General features: G+C 40.6%; 1 protein-coding gene across 1 annotated transcript in view; it reads right to left on the reverse strand.

Annotated features, from left to right (window-relative positions):
• grin2aa (glutamate receptor, ionotropic, N-methyl D-aspartate 2A, a) overlaps nucleotides 1-26659 on the reverse strand; it is a 163882-nt gene that overhangs the window by 26481 nt on the left and 110742 nt on the right. Inside the window, exons 3-5 of the mRNA XM_085351498.1 lie at nucleotides 23457-23885; nucleotides 9260-9374; nucleotides 916-1118 (exon numbers count right to left, since the gene is read on the reverse strand). Coding sequence (XP_085207624.1) covers nucleotides 916-1118; nucleotides 9260-9374; nucleotides 23457-23885 — 747 coding nt within the window. The remainder of the gene's footprint in view (nucleotides 1-915; nucleotides 1119-9259; nucleotides 9375-23456; nucleotides 23886-26659) is intronic.

Raw genomic sequence — 26659 nt, forward strand, 5'->3', positions numbered from 1 at the left:
ACATAGGCGGTAATACTGTATCTCGTTCTCATTTCCTTGTTTTGCTTATTACGGCTGCATTTACACTTGCATGATGGATGTGTCCCTAGTAGGAGCAGGTATCGAGTTTTTTGAGGTGTGATATATACTGTAGGTATAACATACCTCAAAAACTAGATGTTCAGAGTGGCCACTTGTTGATGAGACCCAAATTTTTTGTATTTTGTAAGTTAGGACCATAAATTTGAAGACAATGACTAATTTCTTTGGTGTAGTTTTGCTTCTGTGCACCAAAATAGTGGATTTTAAATCAAAAGATCAAGACGTGACTGAAGTGCAGACTTTCTGCTTTCATTCAAGGGATTTAAGGGATTTAACAAAAGCAGTACATTAACTGTTTGGGATATTTTTTATACATAATGCCCTATTTCCAGAGGCTCAAAAATAATTGGACAATTGACTGACAGGCAGTTCCATTGCCAAGTGAGGCCTGTTCCCTCATTATTCCATGACAGCTGAGGTAGATATTCCAAGTGTTTAACTTGCGTTTTGGTTAGCTGATTGTTGGAATGCTTAATAAGAGTTCTTAAAATGAAACAACACCAATACTCCTGGGCGACTATGGAGGACAACTAAGGTGAATGACTGCAGAATGTTTTTCTTTAGTTATAAAATCTGAACTTTAACAAATTAAAAAAAACACACAATCAAACTAAGTCACAGATCCAAAAAACTACACAAACTGTATCCTTGTACAGATATTTGTGAACATAACTGCATTTCAGATGTTTGTTCATTCTGTTAAAACAAAATGTAATCAAACATTTTTACACCAGTAATATTTGGTGATTCGCAGTGAAGCAGCTTTACTGCATTTGCTTACTTAGCTATCTAGCTAACACTGCAGCATGATAGATGGACAGATATCCCACTTACTCTTTGATATGCTTCCTACACGGCACAGAGTTCCTCATGCAGGTACCAGTGAGTCTTTCCACGTCCTCCACAATGACAAAGGGTTTCTCCTCTAAGGTGACGATGGACAGGTGGTTGTCATCAAGCTCAGCGTCACCAAAGGAGTTGAAACGTGGCCACACGGGGTACTTCAGTGTCAGACTACGATTGTCCAGTTTCCCCATCTGGTGAGAGAAGAGGAAAGTAGGAAACAAGATATAATAACTGGTGGCTAAAAATAGAACACCTGGCACATTTCCAATGGGCTACAATGTATTGCTTTTCAATTACTGAGTAGGCTGGAAGTCAATAGACTGATTGTTGTTTGGGTCACACTCATGGCCTCACATTTACCTCCCGGGAGTCTAAACTATCACGCTGTTCTGTTGGAGATGGTTATAAGTACAAATGAAGTGAAAGCAGTGAAGAAATTGCAGTTGCGATTTAGTGACCATTATATACTTAACTTTCCTAATAACATACAGCAGAAATGAGAAAAAACAAAATAAAACAAAGGATTTTGTGGAAAAGCTGCAGCCAGCATATACTGTATGTTGCTCTTTGGCCACAGTAAATGCCTGTTTGAATGTAAGGTAAAGCACGGCATATTAAATGCATGGCCTGCAGGGTTGGATCACAAAATGCACACAGTGATATTGCTATGCATGCAAACCCATACAGAAACAGAGATTTAGTGTGACAGTATGACAGTTGGGACTCTGTTGATAATTCAAAAAGTTTTCAGAGCTGTGATGTCACAGTTTCCCCTATGGGCTATTTTTATCTTTACCTACTGACATCTCTCTGTAGATCTATGTGTGTGTGTGTGTGTGTGTGTTCGTACATAAAGTATACATATATATATATATATATATATATATATATATATATATATATATATATATATATAGATATAGATATATATATGCATGTTTATGTCAGGGAAGGCAGAGTGGAATATCATAAACAGCAACAGGCATCGGGGCAGAAAATGGCAAAACACTGCTCTAACTCTTTTCCTCCATCTAAGAAATCTTTCTGACGTCTCGTGTGTTTCCATCTATCCTAGTACTGCACACATGCAGACAGAGGTATTGATATATTTTCATTCGTAGACGTTAGTGACAAGATTGCGAGCAGGGTTGCAAAAGGTTAAGCTAAACATAGTTTCTTTGTTTTAGGTGTGTGGGGGGAAAAAACCCTAATATCTTAATGCAGTTGCACCCGACACACATATCATAGCAATGCTAATATGTCAGCCACTTGACCTTGAAGTCATGAGACAGTGTTTGTTATCCGCACACAACCACACGCACACACACATGTTGTTGGTTCGCCTGCACGCCTGGCTAAGTCATTAACAGCCGAGCAGAGAGGAGGAAGTGAAATTAGCATTTTAATTGTTTTGCTTTGAGTGGTTTTCTATCCTCTGACAGGGATTAGAGTCTCTTCTCCACTCTTAGTCAGCACCGCTGTCAACAGCTCACTCTGCTGTCGGCTACATTCCTCAAACTGTGCGTGTGTGTGTGCATGTGTGTGTGTGTTTGTGTTTGCGTAGGCATATGTGTTGAGGAAAGCAAAGCCGGACGGTACGCTGAGGTGGCACCCATGCTTCTTGCGTGTAATCGTTAGTCTCAAGGGATCGGCCACATTTTCCTGTCTGTCTTAGCCCAGCTGTTTTGCATTTCTCAATCGAGTGAGTGCATGTGTATGCGCCCATCCACATATGTGCGTTTGTGTCTGTGTGAGTGTTTATGCATTAAAGGGGTGGAGATAATAGAACATTTTAATGGGAAAGTAAAAATGTAATTCCTGTATCATAATTATGATCAGACAATAAAGACTGGTTGTCGACCTCAGTCATTCGGTTGGATGTTAGAGTAGAGCCACTGCTCCTCATCATCAAATGAGTCAGTTGAGGTAGTTCAAGCATTTGACCAGGATGCCTCCTGGGCACCTCCTAGGTGGGGTGTTCTGTGCATGTCCCACCAAGAAGTGGCCTTGGGGCCGACCCAGGACACCCTGGATGGATTAAATCTCTTGGTGGGTTTGGGAGCACCTTCATGTCCTGCCAGAAGAGTTGAAGTAGGTGGTCCTGATTTGAAAGGGGAGGTTTAGGCATTTCTGCTTCGACTACTGCCTACTGCTAACGTCTTGAGGCAACTGTTGTTGTGATTTGGCACTACAAAAATAAAATTGAAATGCATTGAATTACTAGAACATGGGCCCAGATGGATAGATGGTTGGATGGATGGATGGAGATCCCTCCTACCGAGTTCATTTTCTTATCCTCTCTCCTGTTTGTACAACTAAATCCTGTTTGACCCGTACGGCCATTAATATCATCTTTGAAGAGTAGTCCTGCTTTGGTTGGATGAGTCAATAAACTAAGAAGCGTGATAAATGCACTGCTCAGAAAATAAGAGGGAAAGGAGGAGGAGGAGGGAAAGAAGAAGCTGACTTCAGCAACTCCTCTGATTTCCTGTCCTGCTGTTCTCCTCTTCCCTCTTCCTCCCAATCGCTCTTTCTTTCCAATTAAAGAAAGAGGGGCTATAAATTAATTCCCATAGAGGTAGGAAGATACTCTCTATCGACTGGTCAGAGAACAAAATGCTGAATCTACCCACATCTAATACCAAATATTGTGCACATGCTGTTCATGGAAAGCAGTGCACATGTTTGTGTATGTGTGTGGTTACAATCTTAAAGCCTGTGGGATTACAGCATTATAACAATCCACGCCGGCAATCCTATCGCATCATCACTCTGAAATAGATTTAGAGCCACTTGGTGGCGGGATGACACTCTGTCCCTGAAGTGCGGTGTATACTTCTTTGTATACTTTTTCTTAAAGCACTTGTTTCATCTACCACTCCTTCTTTTGTCATTTCACACTTGTTCCGCTTTGTTGTTCTTTCTATTCCATCATCATCTTTCTTTATCTTTGTTTCTTTAAAGGTCTTGCTCTTTGTACCAACATGTCTTTTTCTTCATTTCATTCATTTCATATTTGTCTCTTTGTATTACACTTTTTCTGCCCACGCAAACCTACACACACACACACACACACACACACACACACACACACACACACACACACACACACACACACACATATTCAAGGGCTATAATAAACCAGTACCTGGATGAATAACAGATAGAGTATGATAAAAGAATAAAGTAAAACCGGGGTCATGGCTTTTACACCAAGCACATTCTCTGTGCCAGTCTCACGGGGAGAGTTATCGTTGTGGCAAGTTGCATTATGGGAGAATGAGTTCCTAATAGCATGGAGAAACCCATTCAGTCATAAAATAGTATCTGTCACTCCTGTCAGACAAAATTATGTCAGGAAAATGGATTCTGCTCTCCCTCTCCTACACCCTACGCTTGCTCCGAATGTGTGCATGCGTGTGGGTGCACGTGCACGCCGCCGTTTGTGCGCGAAAAATGAGGGCATAGAGAAAGAGGATGAAAGAGTGGAAAATCGAAAAGAAACGGAATCCATTAATTTAGACATACCGGTATTTCTTTAAAGTGAAGCTCTTTCACAAAGGCTCAGAGAATAGCGACGCCTGAATCGAAGACGCATGTGCGTGTTTGTGTGTCGACTTGCATGCACGTGGGCTTTTCTGTGCGTCTGCTCTCCATATTGTGATTCTCCAAGCACAAATCCCATGCTGTCTGTAATAATTATTTTGTGAACTGGCTGCTAACGCCACAGCAGTTCCTGAAGCAGTTTACGCACTCCATCGACTCAGCAGGAATAAAATATAACATCCTGGTTCTGATCGGTAAATACACTTTTCTCGTGCTGTTGATGAAGTCATGCTTTAATGCAGCAAACAATTACAATGCTGTAGACTTTCATAAATAAGAAAAGGGCAATATACAAACAGAAAATGTAATATATTTTGATCAAATAAGAGGTTCATGGATCTAGATTTGGATATGTAGTAAGTAAGGATTATGTTTCCTTGTACATTTGTTGCATCTGTTGAATGAACAGTAGTTTGAAGCAGTTAATATTTTTAGACTTTGATTGTCTCAAAATTAAACAATTAGGAAAAAATGTAACTAGTAAATGGTAACTTTAATTATTTAAATGTTCTATTTACTGTGATTTTAGCTAATTTGTGATGAATGCCTAGTTTTATTTGATCAAATCGCATCAGGCAGAACATGAAAAAGTGAAAGTCATTCACAAAGAACCTGCTTAGCAAGAGTAATAAGGTTATAAATTCAGATTCATATTTGTAGAATGAAATGTACAATATCTCTTTATAGATGTTGTGTTTTAGACATTTTTTCAAATTCATATTAAGTGAAATAAATATTTTAACACCCTGTGATGAATCGCGTTACTTATATGTGTTAAACTAGTTATGAAGCAATTATAAAGTTATACACTAGTATTCAAGGGGCCAGACATTCTGGACATTTTTAAAGTGCTCTACACCAACAGTTCTCCAGACTTTTTCCACTCATTTTCAGTCCAGACTTTTTACTTGACCATTTTCAGAACAATGTGCTTTTGTTTTTGCCCTATGAATTATTCAAGTAAAGGCACCTAACTCCAGGGATGAACCAATTTTGTGTCTACATTAAGAATTTTACATTTTAGCTTTAAGCACTTTGTTACTTGTAGCCTGTCACGAAAGCAAATAATTTGTCATTTATTTAGTTGAGTCCATGAATGTCAAAGATAACACAGGTTGACGGGCATTAAGTAGTATTTTTACACCAACAAGGTGATTCTTAAAGAACAATTAGTGTAACTTGTTCTTAAAAAATAAAAATTAAAAAATTCAATAAATAAATAAAATTGGAGGAAACTGGAGAAGTGGAGAACAACAGTGACAGGCACAAAACACTGAGTATCTACAGCCATCTATAAAGCATAGTGGAGGTCGTGTCATCATTTGGGGCTTCATTTCAGCCAGTGGTGTTTGGGATATGCAGAAGAATATGCAGAAAATACCTCCTCAGAGACCGGACATCAACATTATTGAAGCAGTGTGGGATCATCTAAAGAAGAGCTTTGAGTGTCCTTTAATAAGCCTGGAGGACCATTCCTGAAGGCTACTTAAAGAAATTACAAGACAGTTGCCTAAGAGTTCAAACTATGAGGAAGAATAAATGTGCTGATACCAAATAATGACATATAAGCTCTTTAAACACAGCTCTCATTCATCCCTTGAATTAGGTGGCTTTTCATGCTTGAATTATTCATAAATCAACAAAAACACTAACACACAACTCCTCTCAAATTGATCAGGTACTGGACTGAAAATGAGAGAAGAAACAGCAAATGTCCAAATAATGTCCATGTACCCATTCAAATCTTTTTTTAGCCTCAGAGTGATTCTTTTCTGTCCCATTCAAATATTTGTCGCCTGGCAAACTGTTCGCTGATGGGCTGTAGTTACATCGTAGGGTTTTAAAAACCTTAAAGAGCTTTGAATAGTCGTAATAAAAACCCAGAGAGGCAATAAGTGATCACTGACTATTTTTAGGGGCTCGTTTAGATTAAATAGAAAAAGATACAAAGCATTAAAACGTGCTAAAATGACAACAGCATTAATTAACGCAGCATAGTTTGGACCTTGAAGCAGGGTTAATACATCATCACTTAACAACTGAATTGTTCGAGATCACATGATCCGAGTCTGGCTCCTTGGAAGCAAAATGAGGGGTGACACAAGACAGTACTGCACAAACTGTACTACTGTATATGAATATGGCAAGTCCTTTCTGGTTGGTCCCAAGTTTGCTGATATAATTTCAAACTAAAAGAACCAGTTTAAGATTACTTAATATGCAGAAAACACTAGCTTTTATGTTTTACTTGTAATTAATTTAGCCTAATATTGCTAGTGGGTAAACTGCACTGAGTACACTTTTTTAATTATTTTTTTTCCCCTTAGGACAAACTGATTAGTTGAAAAATTGGAACCATTTTAGTCAACCAAGACTTTGTTTTTTCTTTGTCTAAAGCGCTGACGCAAATCCCCCCCAAAAACTCCATATAAGCTCCATCCTCATTATCTAGGCAAATATACCCCCATGACTTCCTGCAAAATGTGCTTCATTTGAATTAGTTACTTAACCCTTAGTAAATAAATAAACCCAAACACCACACGCACATCTAACCACACAAGTGCAATGACTTTAAAGGTAGCTCTTCTCAAAACTTAAAGAAAAAAAAGGAAAAGACACATCATCTAACCAATGTGGCTGTGCGCTGCAGCGAGGAGCAGGTGTGCTCAAAAAAAGGGAACTCATACACATGCTGGTGGCTCATTTATACCTTTCCTTTCCTCCTTTTGCTTCTTTCCTTTTCTCTTTCTCTCTCTTTGGGTCTCCATTTCTTGCAATCATTTGCTCTCAATATTCCCTCCCATCTGTCTCTGTCTCTTGTTCGTCTTGATACCGTTCCATACAGCACTCCTCTCCCTGTCTCTCCTGTGCCTCAGGGGGACACATTTTATATTTTTAGTGCATATCCATATTTTAGTGCAGTTACTGAATTTTTACCTCTTGATCATCGCAGGTCTCTCTCTGTGTGCCGCTGCTTTCTGGCGCATGGGTGGGACAGCAGCACCAGAGAGAGAAAGTGTGTGTGTGTGTGTGTGTGTGTGTGAGAAAGAGAGGGAGACAGAAAGAGAAAGAAAGAGAGAAGCTCCCAATTATGTTTCCACTTTGGGTCTCCGTGTGTCTCTTGCTTTCTGTTGCTTTCTCTGAACCACAGTACCATGTGGTCCTGATCAATTTCCCAGGCTCTGTATTAAAAACACCACACTCTGCCTCTCCTCTGCACATCAACAAAAGGTATTTTGCATGCATGCCTCTGTGTTTGTGTGTGTGTAGATATGAAATATGAAACAGCTAGTCTCAAAGATCGGGTGGAGACTCTGCAGATTGCGGCAAACTGAACTGCAAACTGTAAGTCACAGACACACACATATACGCATGGGTCTGACTTGAATAACAATTGCATTCGTTGCTGCACAAGTCTCCCGAAAAGTGTTTCTGTCAGTAGCCAGTGTTGACGAGTCAAATTACACACGTGCATGCACGTGAACCCGCACCACCCTCCGGTATCAGAGGTCTCAGCTGTGTTTTGAGGCCCTATCAGAGGGGAGAAAAACAACACCAGAGTCTACAAATGATCTGAACTGGTGATGAAAGGAAAGGAGGGGAGGTAAGAGAAGATGGAAGAGGACAGATGAGGTAAAGAAGAAGGGAAAGAAGATCAAAGGTGGCAAACAGCCGTAAAGAGGAGAATGAAGAGTGTGAGGAGACACATGCACAGGGAGTGACAAAATCAAATCAATGCAAAGAAAAGAAAATGACCATAAAACTCAAAATTATCCATCTTCCCTTTACAATTCCCTCCAATTCCTCTCTTGTTTCCCCGTCCTTCTCCCAAACTTGTCCTCTCAGTCTCACCCATTCTAACGTATGAGCTATGGGGGCATTAAATATGAGGTATTTAAGTAAGTACCAGGGAGTCAGATGTAGGTATAAAGATACATGACTGCCATTTAAAGTCCATTAAAATGGCACGAATGCTCACCCTTTCATAGTGGCCATTCTTTATAGAAGCCACCTAACATTAACCAGTTACAGCAATCCATAACCTCCTCAGTAAATGAGCTCATTGATCAACTGAGTGCTGTATGATGACACATAGGTGGCATTTTCAATACTGTGCTCGTGCCTGGTTTTGTTTTTGTGTTGCATGTCTCAGCGGTGACCTCTAAGTCAAAGATGGTGGTTGAATGTCATTTTCTTTCATTTTGATTTAAGTCCTACTGAGTGACTTTAGTCAAGCAATTAACATGTTTGCCAAAGATCCCGAGTTTGAGACCCGAAACAGGTACAAATTCTTAGAAGGACTCTGATCCAATATTTAGATCCATCCACTGTTGTGACCCTCCCACAAACAGGGGAGCAACAAAAACAAGCTTTTTCTTCTTTTAATAATGACCTTTTAAGCTTTTAGTCAAGGAGAAAATAAGGACAATTGGAAATGCATATTTATTGAACATGTGGAACAAATCATTATAAATCAAGCCTACCTGTTTTCAGCAACCATGACAATCTGATGGCGCACCGTTTTACCTAATGCAAGTTTATCATATTGAAATGCTCAGCAAAGCTGAAAACTATGGTGGTCATTAAATAAGGAATCGGGCTGGCTGCCTGGCATCTGGAGCACCGCTAAAATGTCCCTAGAGACATTTTTTTCCCTCCAAACTCATATTCTTTTTCAAAGAAGTGAAAGCTTTTCAGTGCAGGATTCTTAAGATATAGATCCTACCTTCTCCCACTCTCTCTCCTTGTTAAGAACAATGACCACCAGCTTTGGGTTTTCCTGGTAGCCGTCTTCTGTGAAGGACAAGTCTCTGCCATCCCACGTCACATTCATCATGTATCTGAGAATGAAAGGAGCAGAGGATGAGATATAGTGGGGCAAAGGGTGGTCAAAGAGATGGGGGTGGGGGGGGGGGGGGGGGGTTATGGGAAAAGCCAGTGAATAACAAAAGAAATGAAATGAGTGATTTTGTGAGAAAAAGAGAAAAGGAAATTGAATTACATTAGCATGTGAAATATTCCATTTGCAATCTACTATTATTATTACCTTTCTGCAATATTCAGGCTCTTGTAGTGAAAGTTATAAAGTCACATTTGATCATTATGGACTGGATTATGATTGTATTTTAGAACTAAAGAAACTGAACAGTCGAAGCATAAATGAGAACCATATGTCATACACACACACACACACACACACACACACACACACACACACACACACACACACATATATATATATATATATATATATATATATATATATATATATATGATCAGTCCTATTCATCTGTAACATTAGTAGACGGCTAGAGTAGAATAGAATAGAATAGAATAGAATAGAATAGAATAGAATAGAATAGAATAGAATTCAACTTTATTGTCATTGCACATGTCACAGAAGGCAACATTGCAGACATAGAGGACAGTTACAAGTACTTGGGGATCCCACAGGCGAATGGGAACCATGAAGAGGCCGCTAGAAAAGCTGCAACCACCAAGTACCTGCAGAGGGTCAGGCAAGTCCTGAGGAGTCAGCTGAATGGTAAGAACAAGATCCGGGCCATCAACACGTACGCCCTGCCCGTGATCAGGTACCCTGCTGGGGTAATAGGCTGGCCAAAGGAGGAGATAGAAGCCACTGACATAAAGACAAGAAAGCTCCTTACCATGCATGGAGGGTTTCACCCCAAATCCAGCACCCTGAGGCTGTACGCTAAGCGGAAGGAAGGGGGCCGGGGACTGGTGAGTGTCAGCACCACAGTCCAGGATGAGACAACGAACATCCAAGAATACATTGGGAAGATGGCCCCAACTGACCGAGTGCTCAGTGAATACCTCAGGCAGCAGAAACCCAAGAAAGAGGAGGGAGACGAGGAACCATCATGGAAGGACAGGCCCCTGCACGGTATGTACCACTGGCAGATAGAGGAGGTGGCTGATATCCAGAAATCCTACCAGTGGCTGGACAAAGCTGGACTGAAAGACAGCACAGAAGCACTAATCATGGCAGCACAAGAACAAGCTCTGAGCACAAGATCCATAGAGGCTGGGGTCTATCACACCAGGCAAGACCCCAGGTGCAGGCTGTGTAAAGATGCCCCAGAGACAATCCAGCACATAACAGCAGGGTGCAAGATGCTAGCAGGCAAGGCATACATGGAACGCCATAACCAAGTGGCCGGCATAGTGTACAGGAACATCTGTGCCGAGTATAACCTGGAAGTCCCGAGGTCAAAATGGGAGATGCCCCCAAGGGTGGTGGAGAATGACCGAGCTAAGATCCTGTGGGACTTCCAGATACAGACGGACAAAATGGTGGTGGCTAACCAACCGGACATAGTGGTGGTAGACAAACAGAAGAAGACGGCCGTAGTGATCGATGTAGCGGTTCCGAATGACAGCAATATCAGGAAGAAGGAACACGAGAAGCTGGAGAAATACCAAGGGCTCAGAGAAGAGCTCGAGAGGATGTGGAGGGTGAAGGTAACGGTGGTCCCCGTGGTAATCGGAGCACTAGGTGCGGTGACTCCCAAGCTAGGCGAGTGGCTCCAGCAGATCCCGGGAACAACATCGGAGATCTCTGTCCAGAAGAGCGCAGTCCTGGGAACAGCTAAGATACTGCGCAGGACCCTCAAGCTCCCAGGCCTCTGGTAGAGGACCCGAGCTTGAAGGATAAACCGCCCGCAGGGGCGTGCTGGGTGTTTTTTTATATATATGTATGGCGGGACGGTATGTGTGCGTGTTCCTCAAACTTGGTGTCCTGGGAATTTGAGGGTTGTGTGCTTTTCCCAGGACTGCACTCTTTTAAATAGAGATCCCTGATGTTGTGCCTGGAATCTGCTGAAGCCACTCTCTGGTTTACAGCTCCTAAAGCTCCACTTTTGACCTCCACTTTTGCTCCAGTTGTTCCCTCAGCCCCTGGCCCTTCTCTATTTCCTTGTGCTCCTTCTCTGTGATGTTGCTGTCTGCCGGGGCTGCTACATCTTCTGCTCCTTTTCAACCACCACTATGTCTGGTTGGTTGGCCAGCAGCTGCTTGTCTTTCTGGAACTCAAAATCCCACGGGACCTTAGCCTTGTTGTTCTCAACTATCTTCAGTGGTGTCTCCCATCGGGAATTGGGCAGTTCTAATCCATATGTGGCCCAGATGTTCCTGTATGCTATCCCAGCCACTTGGTAGTGTCTCTCGGTTTATGTTGTTCCATCTTCCATCTTGGTACTATATACTGGACTGTCTTCAAGGCATCTTTGCAAAGCCTCCAATAAAGTCTCTTTCTCCACATTGGGATGTTATTCCAGTTCATTTAACAGCCTGATGTCCTCACTGTAGAGCCTGGTGAGGTGCATCAATGAAGTCTCGCTCTCTCCCAGCATATACCTTAATATCATCCATGTAAGAGAGGGGGCTGTGTCTGGGAGATTGCTGTGGTCTGCTCTTAGGTGCACCATCCACTTGGTGTTGGTGCTCTGTGCCATCTCATTCTCTAAGATTGTCTTCCAGGATTGCTCAGTGTCTGCCATCATAGTATGGTTCCTTTGCAGCTAAGAGTACACCCTAGAGAGCTCTTGTCTGTCTCTCACAAAACCTTCTGGACTTTTGTTAGTGCCCAAACATCATTCCAGATCTCCCTAATTTCCGTTACAGCCTTCTTTTCCACACGGGGGGGGGGGGGGGGCTTTCTCTATATGTATTTGTCATTTTTGGACCCAAGTATTTCTGTGGCAGTGGCATATACGAGATTATTGCTTTTATTGATACTGGTAGTGGGGATGTTGAGTACGGGTGTGTTCACATTTGCAAGCATTTCCTGTGGTGAGAAAAGAGAAGTCGTGCACTCGGTTGTGTGGCTGCCTTGAGTTTGGCCACAATCATCTTCCTCAGCTAAGTAGATGCATCTATTAGTGCAGATGGCTGGGCATTATTTAGTTCAGCTACAAACAGTTTAGTTACTCTCTTCTACCAGGATTGGCTCAGTTAATACATATATACATATATATATAGTCGGTCCATTCTAACACACCACACACGTACACATACACTGTAATGAGTGACCTATATGGCAGGTCACATTAGCTAAGATGGAGGGCAGTGGGAAGATATTCTTGGGTCCACACAGCCTCTACATTAATCATGGCTGTCCTTCCTCACTCTGTCTCCCTCACTCCTTCTGTCAGCGCTCTGGTACAACACGACAGAGATGGCTGCTCTTTTCTTTCACCTTTATTCCATTCTGGGGGGCCAGGCGGGTGAAAGAACTCCTAAATGGAGCACGGACCCACTTGATGTGTCGTTGAAAACTCACAGTGGATTGCTGCAGGTGAGCTCTTTCAAGCTGTGTAGGGCATTGTGCAGTGATGTGCTGAAGGGTAAAAACGGCCAGAAAACTATTAAAACAAGTATTTGTGTGAGTTGGACCAAAAAATAAATAAATGAAGAAATCTTTTTAACAACCTGCATGTGTAAAACTGTTTATTTTACAATCTTTTATTGGAAAGTGATTGTTTATTTATTTAGGTTCAACTGAATTGTTGGATTAGCTACAGATTTGCAATAGTATCGACACCAGCGGTGACATATTTGCTCCATCCGGTTAACACACAACTCCACACAACACCTTTGCAGATAGGGAGTGTAACACACAGATGCAGCTTCTGGATCAGAAAAATGAAGCCAATCCAGAAGTGCCTAAAAACCTGCATTAAAACCTCTGAAGGCCCCAAGATGATATGAGGTGTCATTGCAAAAAGACTTCCTATGGGCTCGGTCACTAATTTTGGGTTGTAGTACCAACATTTGTAACAAATATTAAATTGTCTGAGGGGCACGTTAACATTAGCCACTGAAATATAGGCAGCATGGCGGCGCAATGGTTAGCATTGTTGTGTTGACTGTTGTCAATCTCAGATCTGTTCGGATAAATGGAAGATAGGTTAATGGATGGGTGTTAACAATTATCTGACAGCTAAATTACCTGTCTATTATGTTACCAATAATGTAGGAGGTATGTTAATAATAAAATAATTTAAGTTAATGTTGTTGCTAGGCAACAAATATGATCAGTCCTATTCATCTGTAACATTAGTAGACGGCTAGAGTAGAATAGAATAGAATAGAATAGAATAGAATAGAATAGAATAGAATTCAACTTTATTGTCATTGCACATGTCACAGGTACAGGGCAACGAAATGCACAGTTTATCAAATTTTAATCTCATCCATCCAGTTCACTAAGACACACCTGAAACCACCAAAACAATCACCAAAGACTGTTTCCAGTACACAGTGCCTGTATGTTTGCCCAGGAAGTCCCAGGATGAAGTGGGAATCTATCTTACCAACTCCTGTCAAAATATAGGGTAAAGTATTGTCCTTTTTTTTGTCTTTATAAAAAATAAAAAAGAATAATACATTTCAATTTTTTTCCATTAGCTCAAAAATGGCACTTATTTTCTGAGTTTAAAATTCTAGTATTAAACAATGTCTTTCTTTATTTACATAAAATCTTGTGTCATTAATGTTGTGCAATACCTATTTTATGTAAAACAAAAAACAAACAAAAAAACAAAAGAAAAAAGAAAAGCATTTATTACTTTATGGACTAGTAGACATCAGCTATCAGGGGAGTAACATATGTGGGGAAGAAGCAAGAAGACGGTTTAGCAAGCCAGTAATTGAACCAGGGACTTGCTGCTCAAGACATCTAAGCTCATGTAGTATCAGGAGGCCTCCACCATGCAGCTTTCATGCTGCAGATAACAGCAACCACCACATAATCTGCCAGATATGACTGTGACTGCCAATTTACAGCTTAGCTTTTAGTTAATTAAATAGATTTTTATTATTTATGTACTCACTACTATACTAATCTATTTCAGAGGCTAGCAACTAAGAAAAAAAATCAATACGTCACAAGGATGACAAAAGTAATTGTTAAGAGGTAGTTTAATATCTGTGCTTTGGTGGTGACATTTCCTGATACCAACATGCCCCCTTAAATTGCTGCTGATGACACACACACACACATGCATGCACGCACGCACACAAACACAACTCAATGCCCAGATGAAATCAGCCAGAGATAAGGGGATTGAGTGGGCTTTGTGATTAAAATTATCTGATTGGCCTGCAAGCAACCAGGTGAGTAGTATTAAGCCATTTGATTGGACACACAGCGCTGCGCTCGACCCAATTATGCGCGACTACCAGGAGAGAATGAGGTGCTGGGAGCAATACCAGAGCCCAGGCTGCTTTTTTTAGATACCAGTCCATTCTACACTTTGAAACCATCTGTGTGAAAAAAGGAAGCACTCTCACGTGTTTAAAGAATGGCTCCTCTACCCCGGCTAAACTTTCTCTTAAAGGTGAAGCTAAAATGAAGCTCGTTTTTGTGATTCTCACAAAAGCTTTTTACTGGGAATCTTGTAGGCTGTTTTCAACGTGATGTGTCAGCACTTCATCATAACTCTGAACCTCTAATGATAGCAATTTAAAAAAGCAAGACACAACAGCTGTGTGTGTGGCTCTGCTGTAAGAGTCATATGTAAAATTAGCCAAGCTGTTATGTTATATATAGACAAATGTGAACATGCTAAACAGGATGAAAAGAAGGAAGGACGGGATTGTGTGTGTATGTTTGCAAGTATATTTGGGCTGACGGCCATCGAACAGGTGGACCTGATAGTGCGTTGCTAGGATACGGACACAGACTTGTGTATGCTGCAAAATGACCCTCAACAACCCCCCCTCCCCCAGAGTAAACATCCCTGCAGACACTCAGGAACACAGGCAATTACCTGGCCAAAGGGGGCAGAATAGGGCGAGGAAGTGTAGAAACAGCAGGGATGATGCAATCCCCCCCAACTCCCACTCCTCAAAACAAAGAAGACTTTAAATATGAGACTGAGGGAAATCATTATCAGAGAACTAAGAGAGAGGAAGAGGAGTAACCCTTGATAGACTCTCATGAGAGTATAGAGTTACTTTTAAGCTTTTTTTGGAATGGAGGGGTGTTGTCATGAGTGGAGGTGAGGGTGTTTTTTTTCTGCTGTTACTGCAGCAGAGTTAACAAGACTACAAGTACTCTGCAAGAGAAAAATAAGAGCACACACTGCATTAAAGCTGCAAGTGTTTAATATTCTCAACACTCCTACTGCTGTTTTTCTTAACCGTTTGGTTAATCAGGGAGAAAAAGAACATTAATTGTGTCACCATTAACAACAACAACGACGACGTTCTAAGTAAAATGGTAACATTGTTCCAAGCCCACCGTCCAGGTCGTCTGGATTTTCCGATGACAGCACTGTGCCCTGAACTGCCAAAGTTCTCTTGACAAGGACTAAAACACTCAAAAACAAATGTCTTTTGAGTGGTTCTGGATTGTCTCCCGTGTGATAAGACATTAACTTTTATCTATTTTAGCTTTAATACTGGAACGAGTAGGCTATACAAAGATGGTATGATGAACTATAAAACACTGAACGTGTTCAAGATAGAGACAGGGACCAGTCAGAGCAAGGATGTATACTGTCAGGGTACTTGTGACCTGTGAAGTGCACACACAAGAGATATGCCCTGTGAGAGACAACGGAGGAAATCTGAAAAAAAGATAAGGGCTGATGATTGAGGGCTTTTAAAAGGACCCAAGGGTGGGTAGTCATTTGAAAACACACACTCAGCCTCAGGTGGCAGGTGTTAAGTCTGACATGAAGAATAGCTACAGGAGGGGAAGTACATGCTATTTAGCATCCACTCCCTTGTGCCAAGATGGGTTTGTATGTGTGTGAATTTTGGCTGCATGAGTTTAGGTGGCATAAAATAATATTATAATGTAAACAATAATACCTGCATCATGAAATGGTTTCTTTTGCTCCGCAAAACAAAATATACGTGTTCATATACTAGCAACATCCGCTGTAGCTGCTGCTTCAAAGTTTCGTGTGCTGTGCATTTAGAGATGCTCTTCTGCATCCTTGGTTGTGACACGTGATTATTTAAGTTACTTTTTTGTTATGTGAGTTGCTCTTTGTCAGCTCAAGGCTCCTCACCTCTGACCTCTGAATACAGTAAGGCAAGGCAAGGCAAGGCAAGTTTATTTGTATAGCACAATTCAACAACAAGGTGATTCAAAGTGCTTTACAGAGACATTAGAAACAAGAACAAATAAAAAGCATGATTTAAAATTGATTAAAACAAGCAAATAAACTAACTAACTAATTAACAAACAAACAAACAAACAAAAAACAGTATATAAAATCAAAACAGATAAAATCAGAACAGTAGATAAAATCAGTAGTTAAATGTAAGTTTTGAAATTTAAGCTTAAAGTGTGGATTTGGTGCTTTATTCAAATGCAGCTGAGAATAGGTGAGTCTTCAACCTGGATTTAAATAAACTGAGTGTTTCAGCTGATCTGAGGCTTTCTGGGAGTTTGTTCCAGATATAAGGAGCATAAAAGCTGAATGCAGCTTCTCCGTGTCTGGTTCTGACTCTGGGAACTGATAAAAGACCGGATCCAGATGACCTGAGGGATCTGGAAGGTTCATACTGGGTCAGGAGGTCATTGATGTATTTTGGTCCTAAACCATTCAGAGCTTTATAGGCCAGCATCAGAACTTTAAAGTCTATCCTCTGACGGACAGGCAGCCAGTGTAAAGACCTCAGAGCTGGACTGATGTGGTCCACTTTTTTGGTCTTAGTGAGGACTCGAGCAGCAGAGTTCTGAATGAGCTGTAGTTGTCTGACTGATTTTTTAGGTAAAGATGCTGTTACAGTAATCAAGCCTACTAAAGATGACTGCATGGACTAGTTTTTCCAGGTCCTGTTGAGACATCAGATCTTTTATCCTTGATATATTCTTGAGGTGATAGTAAGCTGACTTTGTTATTGTCTTAATGTGTTTTTCTAAGTTTAGGTCTGCATCCATCACTACACCCAAATTTCTCGCCTGGTTTGTGGTTTTTAGATGTATAGATTGAAGTTCTCTGGTGACCTGTAATCGTTTTTCTTTGGCGCCAAAGACTATTACCTCAGTTTTGTTTTTGTTTAGCTGGAGAAAATTGTGGCACAACCAGTCATTGATTTCCTCAATGCATTTACCAAGAGCCTGTACAGGGCCTCGGTCTCCTGGTGACATTGTGATATATATTTGTGTGTCATCTGCATAGCTGTGATAGTTTATTTTGTTGTTGTTTATAATCTGTGCCAGTGGGAGCATGTAGATGTTAAACAGAAGGGGTCCCAAGATGGAACCTTGGGGAACTCCACATGTGATACTTGTCTGCTCAGATGTGAAGTTACCTATTGATACAAAGTATTTCCTGTTTTCTACGTATGTTTTGAACCAGTTTAGTACAGTTCCTGAAAGACCTGCCCAGTTCTCCAGTCGTTTGAGTAATATGTTGTGGTCAACTGTATCAAATGCTGCACTGAGATCCAGTAAAACTAGGACTGACATTTTTCCACTGTCTGTATTCAGACATATGTCATTAAACACTTTGGTCAGAGCAGTTTCAGTGCTGTGGTTCTGTCTAAAACCTGACTGGAAGGCATCGTAGCAATTATTCTGTTTTAAGAAGTAACTGAGCTGTTGAGAAACTGCTTTTTCAATGATCTTACTTAAAAACGGGAGATTTGAGATCGGCCTGTAGTTGTTCATTTGTGTCTTGTCAAGATTGTCCTTTTTCAGTATAGGTTTGATTACAGCAGTTTTTAGTGATTCTGGAAACACACCTGATAATAAAGAAAAGTTGACGATCTGTAACAGGTCTGACTCTAAAGTCTTTGAGACCTTTTTGAAAAAACTTGTTGGCAGGACATCTAAACAGCAGGAGGAGGAGTTCAGTTGACCTAAGATGTCCTCCAGGTCTTTGCTGTTAATAGGTTGAAACTGTTTCATGGTGTTTAAACAGTTTTTTGGTGGACACAGTACATATCCTGGATCTGCTGTTGATGTACCAACTGCTTGTCTAATTTTTTGGATTTTTTCAGTGAAGAATTTGGCAAAGTCATTGCAGGCCATGGTCGAATGAAGTTCAGCTGCCACTGACACAGGAGGGTTTGTTAGTCTGTCAACTGTAGAAAATAAAGTATTTGTACTTGGTTTCTTCCCATTGCTGTCAACAACCAAGCCACATTCAGATCCTTAAATTACCTTTCTTCCCCATTCTGATGCTCGGGTTAAACTTCAGCAGGTCATCTTGACAATGTCTACATGCTTAAATGCAACAAGCTGCCACGTGATTGGCTGAGAGTTGTGTGAATGAGCAACGGAAAAACATGGGTAGTAAGTAAAACTGATTTTGTTCCTTGTGTCAAACAACTGTTCTGCTCTACAAAGAAGAAGCCAGATGTCCTGTTAAAATATGTGAAAACATCTAAAACATTTTAAAAATTCAGTGCCAAGGAAACATTTATATTTCTTAGAGCAACAAACGACAGGGCAGTCGTTTAGCTGAAGCTAAGTCGATTAGCCTTTCAGTTAAAAGTTAAACTTAAAACCTCTTTTATGTCCTCAGCTTTAAGTACTTCTTTAATGTTGAAAGTTGGGACGACTATACTGTTCGCTTTAATTCTCCAAAACAAAAACAGAAAAAGATGATAACTATCTGAGCTCCACGATCAGCCTGTTGGAAAGCTGATTTTCTCACAGCTCGTTTGAAGTGCACACCCACCGCTGCTTAATGAACACTTCATTTGAAGTATCAGGCACTCGACCTACAATCAGTCTGTTGTTTTAGATCGAAATGGAGAGACGCTTCATAGTCACCTCACACCATCAATGTTTAAGCCATAACCACTGTACTCACACACAGACACACATCTTCTACCTTTGTGTGAAGGTTTATTTGCCTATTTGAAAGCTGATAACAGTGGTGCGAGGCCTAAAACAGCCGTTTTTGTGAATGTGAAAATGCTTAATTATACCTATAAATCATCCACATGTAAATGTAGTAACAACAGCTTTTTTGAGGAACAAATTCAACTACATTCATTTTTTTTACATAGTGTGAAGTCACTAGAATAGCTGACTAAATAAAAGAGGTTTCTTTTTTTAATGTTTTGCCTGCTTATACAGTAATAGTATAAGAGCAGTTTCATTATAGAATCAAATCCACTGTACTGTTTTACTCATTGTTTAGGAATCTTACCCCTAAATACATGATTAGTTCTGAGATCACTTGGTGCATTTCACATCCCACAAGGGACCTGCAAACATTTACATTTACATTTATTAATAGACAAACGCCCATAGGTGTCGTTAGCAAGTGATTATGCGGTAATGTATTATGTATGAGCTGTGGATTGACGGGCATGTTGAGACTCTGGGGCATGACGGTCTCCATTCTCTAAAAAGACAAAAAAACATGTTAGATCTCTAACGCTCTAAAATGATAAATACACTAAACGGTTTTGTACAGCACGCATGAAGAAGAACTACAGGCAAAACCATTTTTTCTGTTGCCATTTGTTCCATGCACACTGACGTTATTTTAAAATAGTTCTCCTAGTGGACATTTATGGAAATTAGTGCAAATATGAAGCTAAATCCTAAAAAATCTAAATAAATAGATTTAAGTTAATCAGTGATGTTGCATTTTTTGCATGTAAAAAAAAAAAAAGAAAAACCCAAGAATATCTGAAGGACATAAATTTATTTGTTTGTTCCTGAATTTAAATGTCTGGAAAATGTTTTTTAAAAATGTTGTTTGTTTGTTTTTTTGTTTTATTTTGGAATATGTATAGAGTGATTAAGAAATATTCAATATTCAAAACCTTTTAAACACTTTAAACTTTTAAACCAGTTTTTATCCAGTTCTCAGATTTATAATTATGAAAATGTACATATTTTAAGAAAAAATGCCTCATTTTATGTGTCTGTAAGTGTCGTACAGAAAAATGCCAGAAAGGACAGGTTACAAAAAATCGCATTGTGTAGCGCTGTTGAGCAAGCGTTTGTCTTTGCACCACTGAAATGACAGCTGCCCCAGGACTAAGTTTGTGTGTGTAATGTGCATCTACGAAAAAAAAAAGTGTTTTCTGAATTTTGACCCCCATATATCACGGCTAGAGCCCGAAATTACCTGTCAGAACAAACTACCGGCACCACGCCTTTTCCACACACACACACACACACACACACACACACACACACACACACACACACACTAACACACTGATAAATAAGTGCTAAAGTCTTTTAAGGCACACTGTTCTCCACAGGAAGGTGAGCAGCACACTGTAAATCTGTCATGACAGAACATTCTCTTAAGGGGGGATATTTCTCTTGTTTCTAACATGCGCGTGCACGCGCACGAGCACAGGTCCACGCGCTGCATTTTATATGGAGTACAGGTTGTCACTCGGTCTGATTGCTGCACTGGCCAGCGCTCTTAGTTGGTCATTTGTCTCCTGTTTTTATTTAATTTTATTTTTTATTACTTGGCACACCATATTCATCTTGGATATGTCACTGTGGATTTATCATCACAGCTGACACGAGCAAAGTGACTGAGGTAAAACTTCACTAAAGGCCCGAAGCTATAGTAGTATAGTATAGTAGCTATAGTAGTAGCCATTGAGTGAAGGATTTATTTATTTATTTATTTATTTGTAAATTCAGCAATAACTATTAATAATATTCCCATCAAAACAAGTTACTTTCAATTATGAAATGGTTTCTGGCACACTTAGGGCTGGAAGGAGCATCTGCTTTAAATCTAATTGTTGTGACAAACCACAGTGGAGTCTGAGAGGTGCTCAAGCAAACAAACAATAAATCTCAAGTTGAACACTAGCCAGATGCTCATAAGATAATAATACCATTATTGACATCTTGCTTACAAAAACACACCTCCTGAAAGACTGGGATAAATACTGTGCCTAAAGGAAAATACTGCAATATGTCCCACATACTGTATATTTGCACTTACATCCCATCTGCTCACCTCTCTGTGCGTGCATCTGTGTACTTGCATGTCTGTGAGCTGACCGTGTCTTCATGTCTTCCCTGACAGCTGGTCCAACAACCCACACTTGCCATTGCCCTGACCTACCTTTAACCAATCGTGTTTTCTCTTGTTCTGGCCTCAGAGCCCTATTGGCTGAGTTCTCTCACCCACTACAGTGCCATCTGTGGACACTGATCACCTGGGTAACAACCTTAGGCAGCAGAGCACGCTGGGAACAACGTCAGCTGGCTCTTGATGTTTGGTGATTCTGTTTGATGCGTCTGTGTTTCCAGACAAAATGAGACATAGATCAGGTTGTAAGTTAAGATGCAATCCGTCCTACTTTAATGACTCCTTCTGCAAATGACCGCTGTTTTGAGCGGAAGCTCGCTAATTGGTGCCAGTCAGCACCAGTAACTACCCTGTTACCTCTGTGACTTTGGGGTTGTTATGGCTCCAGATGAAATTCGGGGTGGCATTTGGAAGGTGTGGGAAGATTCAGACAGAAACATCATCAATAATGATGAAAAGCTGGTAGAGATGTAGGTGCGCAGAGAAGAAAGCTCTGCTGTGACCTAGCCACAAAGAGCCAATTAAAATGCATCATATGGCAGAGTGAACTGACCAAAGGGAATAAAAAAAATCTCAGACTTCAAACTCAAAGCACTAAACCAGTATTATCCCAGCAGAGAAAGAAAATTGGAACTTTAATTCTAAAAGCTGATGTTACACGAAGGGAAAAAACCCATCACCGTGTTACAGCTGAGCAGCTGCTGGGCTCTTTTCCTCATTCTGTTTTTGCACTAAGCCATGCAACCTTCTCTGAGATTCTGTCAAAGCCAAATATTCAAACTTTTGCTCCAATGCCATCATCAGCACATAAGGACATGATGGTTAAATCAGCTGTTTCAAAAAATTCTTATTCTTGTTGGGTTTTAAGAATTCATCCAAGATAAAGAGCAGCGGCGTGATTTCTGTGTCGACTCAAACGCTGGATCACTTACATCAGATGAAATATTATATTGATTTACTGTGTTTGGCAAAATGTTCTGCACACTGCTAAATATCAAACACATCCATATGGCTTCATGTGTAGCTAAATTGTTTCTAAATCGCTCCCCAGACTAACCGTTTTAGTTGCAAGATAAGTAACAGTAGACACAGAGAGGCGAGATTTTTCCTCCCTGGAAATACGTCGTAGAATCAAGTTTTACCCTTTAGACATGCAAATTTTAATTTCACACATCATTATCTTAAAAAAAAATTTACAATATTGGGATGTAAACACAGGTTGCGCAACTGTGTGTGTCCCTCCTTCCTCTGCCAGATGGAAAGCCAGACAGAGCTGGCAAGACCTGCACCATCTCCCACTGGCTGCTGCAGGGTTGAGCTCATGAGAAGGGGGAGTAGAAGAGAGTGAATGAGAGATGGTGGAATAAATGAGAAAAGAACAGAAGGACTCATCAAGGAGCTCTTCAATTTTGGAGAGCACTCATTTGTAGCGGCCTCCCGCTGTTCCCCCCAGTCTCGATTTCTTGCCTGCCCCTGTTTTTTCACTGCCTACATCACAAGCTCCCCTCTCGACTTCCATTCACCTGTTTTTCCTCTCTGTTTTTAACTCCTACACTTCCTCCGTGCTTCTTCCTCTATCTCTCCATCCCTTGCTCTCGTATCCAATAATTGCATCTTTTCTCGAATGGCAATCTTCAGCAGCAACTCGGTGAAAGCTTCTCTCTAATTAGCGAGGATAAGGGTGAAAACAGAAGTTGGAGGGAAAGAGTCATCCATAAAAAATCGCGCATGCTAACTCGGGGACTTTTCAGATGCTTTTAAATTACACAAATCAAAAAAACACCAATATTATTATGCTCCTCTTTCTGTTCTATTAGTGCTCCTCAGACTCACACGTACTTTATTTGTTAATAATCATTAGAGACAAAAGAACAACAACAAAGAAATAAACTCTTTGCTTACTTATGAAGTGCACTGGGAGGCAGCTTGGTTGTCTTCTCCATCTGGCCGTAACAGGACGTCTTGGCTTCAGGGATGTCGCCGTACTCGTCCAACATGGCTGCCGCCGCTGACGTTATGATGCCCATACCGTCGCGAACACGGGCCTCCAGCGGGTAGTCCCAGTCATCGTACGACACCGAGATCATTCCCGACGGGAACGCGTCTGGCGTTATTTCTGGGTTGCCGGTGGTGAGGGATGGCACAATCCAGATGTATCCGAATCCGGTGAGGCCCAGAGAGCGAGCCTCATCCAGGATGTACACCGCCTCATCTTTGGAGCAGTACAGCAGGACCACTGGAGACTGGACTTTCTTCAGCATGATCTGAGAACGGCTGTCTTCCTCCACGGCATCCAGAGTGATGATATTCTGCAGGTCCCAACCCACAAAACTAAAGCAAGGATAACAAGAAGAGGAGTGAAATGTTAATATTTAACTAATAGACTATTAACTTTGCTCAGGTGCTGGCAAGGGCAGTTACAATTATCCATTATAATTAATATCACTGTTAAGTGCGACGTGAATTCTAATAGATGTAAAGTGCTTATTGTCAAAGGGAGAGCACATTAAGCACAATAAATTGAATGAAGCTGGTCCAGTAATGATTCTCAGCTGGTTCCAGCCTACACACAGTTAAAGGACAAGGTGAAAAAACACCACCCTGATAATAAATATCCAAAGCAACGCCTGTGGCCATTGGGCTAATTGGTGACACTGGTGATAACATAACAGCGAAGTGATCAAAACATAATGCAGCTTCTGTCACCTTTTACACAAAAAAGGGTAATACGTATTGATTTCCCACAGCGCAATCATGGGGCTGCTACTTTATAGTGTCGAAACTGCAGCAAAGGAAAGCAATCATGTAAAATTTCCAAAGATTTTTTTTTTCCTTGTAATTCAGTAGCCAGTTAGCTAAAGTGGTCAGAGTGAGAAATAGCAAGTGCTCATTAAAAAAGATTATGAATTTATAGAGCATCTCTCTCATCCAGTGGGACTGGCTGCTCTTTTTCATAATGTCACGAGTAATAATAATCAGAAGGTCCCAGTACATGCGGCTAAAGACCCGCAGAAACAGAGGGAAACGGCACTTATGATCGCAATTAAAGAACATAATTGTGCGATAAACTGGCGATTTTCTACGGTATCACAAGTTGACAGCAGTTATGAACAGGCAGAGTGAGGATTAGGGAGTGATGCTCGCATTCACACACACACACACATGCACAAAAACACACACATACACAAGAGAGAGTGAGGAATACAAAGTGTGACACACGATAGGGCAAAGATGGCAGTTAACCATTGTGTAGGACCCTTCAGCGGACAGGTGGTGTAACATGAGAGTGATTTGGGACTTCCTGGCCTCTTCTTGCTTTTCAAAGTGATGACAGGTTACTTGTCCCAGATGACAAAGCTAATAGAGAGAAAATGATCCACATGCAGACAAGTACACACATACACGCCCAAGGAAAAAGACACAGTACATGCTGCTGAATGCTATATTATAAGTAAACAGTAAATAGAAGTTGATAGTCACATCTAATGTTGGGGGGGTTTCTTCAGGATGCTCTTTAATTATGCATCGGTCTCCTTAATTGAAATAGATAACACCATATTCTGTGTTTGAGATGATGGAGAACACACCGGTCTCTATTGGTCCAGCTCATTTACATTCCCATCCAAAAACTCAATGCAAACTCCTTTAATCTGCAGATTACACAGAGAGACCACCTGCCCACCTGCACTCAGCTGAGATGAGAAAATACACGCCCTGGTTTCAACTGTTTAACACTTTGAAAAAAGTAAAAAGAGGCAAAAGAGGTTGTTTTAAAGATAAACATGGGGTTTGTTTAAATTAAAATGTGTTTATATCTTCTGTGTGTATGATTAAGGGACCACGTCTACTATCCATGGTCAAAATAACTGTGATACACCACTCATCTGTTCACTTCCATCAAACATATAATGAAAAAAATGGTATATACATGTTTTTAAAACTGAATATAGATCTACGTAGTAAAAGATCACCTAATAACTGAACTTCCATTCTGATTACACCTTCATATGTCTCATTGTTTAATCTTAATAAAATGGACCTGATAAAAGTGCATAAAATGAATTTTATAGCCTGGACTAAATCAAATGGCTTCAAAGCCCCTTGCCTTTAAGCATGCTTATCCAGTCATTTATCCAACATTAAACTGTTAATATAGACCCTAAATACATTAAACCTGATGTCATAAGTTAAGGTGTCAAATGATTTAATGTAATATTGATAGTATAAACATTTGGTGATCTCAGCAGTCAATATTTGCTAAATTAGATGTTGTTATCATGAAGTTAAAATGATACAACGCTCTTGTAATATGTTACGTGTCCTCATTTAACCTGTTGGTAGGTTGCTGCTAAGCAGCACGATGACATCATCATCTCTGTTGAAGATAAAAACCTTCTGAGCTCTGAAATGTACCTGTATGCCAAGTTAGCTTGCCTAACTCCTGATCATGTAGGAGGAATTTGGAGACAACCAAACAGACAGGTTTTGTGTAATATAGCTGTAGACATGGGATGGTGTCAAAAAAGGGCATTTGGCATAAAACTCTGCCAAATCAAACGTGTAGAGCTGCTTGCTGTGGTGACCCCTTGTGACAAGGGGGCAGCTAAAAGTAGCACTGAAGTCAAGATCACTTCTTAAAGGCACAAATACAGACACTGGGATTTTAAGTTTCCTTTCTCTCCATATGAATGTATTAAACATGTCTGTCACCTGCTGCCTGTAATTAAACTGCTTTAGTTATCATCAACAAAGCATAGAGTAGGAGAAGCTGTTGAATCCCTGCTGCGTCTGACATTAAGAGTAACTGCTGATGAGAAAGACCTCAGGTGAGCTTGAATATATCACAGGTACAGGCACCAGTCCTTGCCTACATCTCCACAGTGCTGAACATGTATCATTAATATGACCATTTTTGCCCAAAATTATGGCGTGCTGTACTTTCCTCTTTCTCTCCGCTGAAACAAGCACCATCAGTCAGAATGACCTAAAGGTGTGGCAAACAGCCAACCTGCACGCGCAGTAAACCTACTTATCATCCCCATTCACTGAAAGGATGCTTACGAAATTCTTTTAGGCTGGATATTTTTGAAGAGCACAATGGATGT

The sequence above is a fragment of the Diplotaxodon limnothrissa genome, linkage group LG4 (assembly GCF_057381915.1).
Source record: "Diplotaxodon limnothrissa isolate DT_005_m linkage group LG4, D_limnothrissa_male_GT1.1, whole genome shotgun sequence".
NCBI lineage: Eukaryota > Metazoa > Chordata > Actinopteri > Cichliformes > Cichlidae > Diplotaxodon > Diplotaxodon limnothrissa.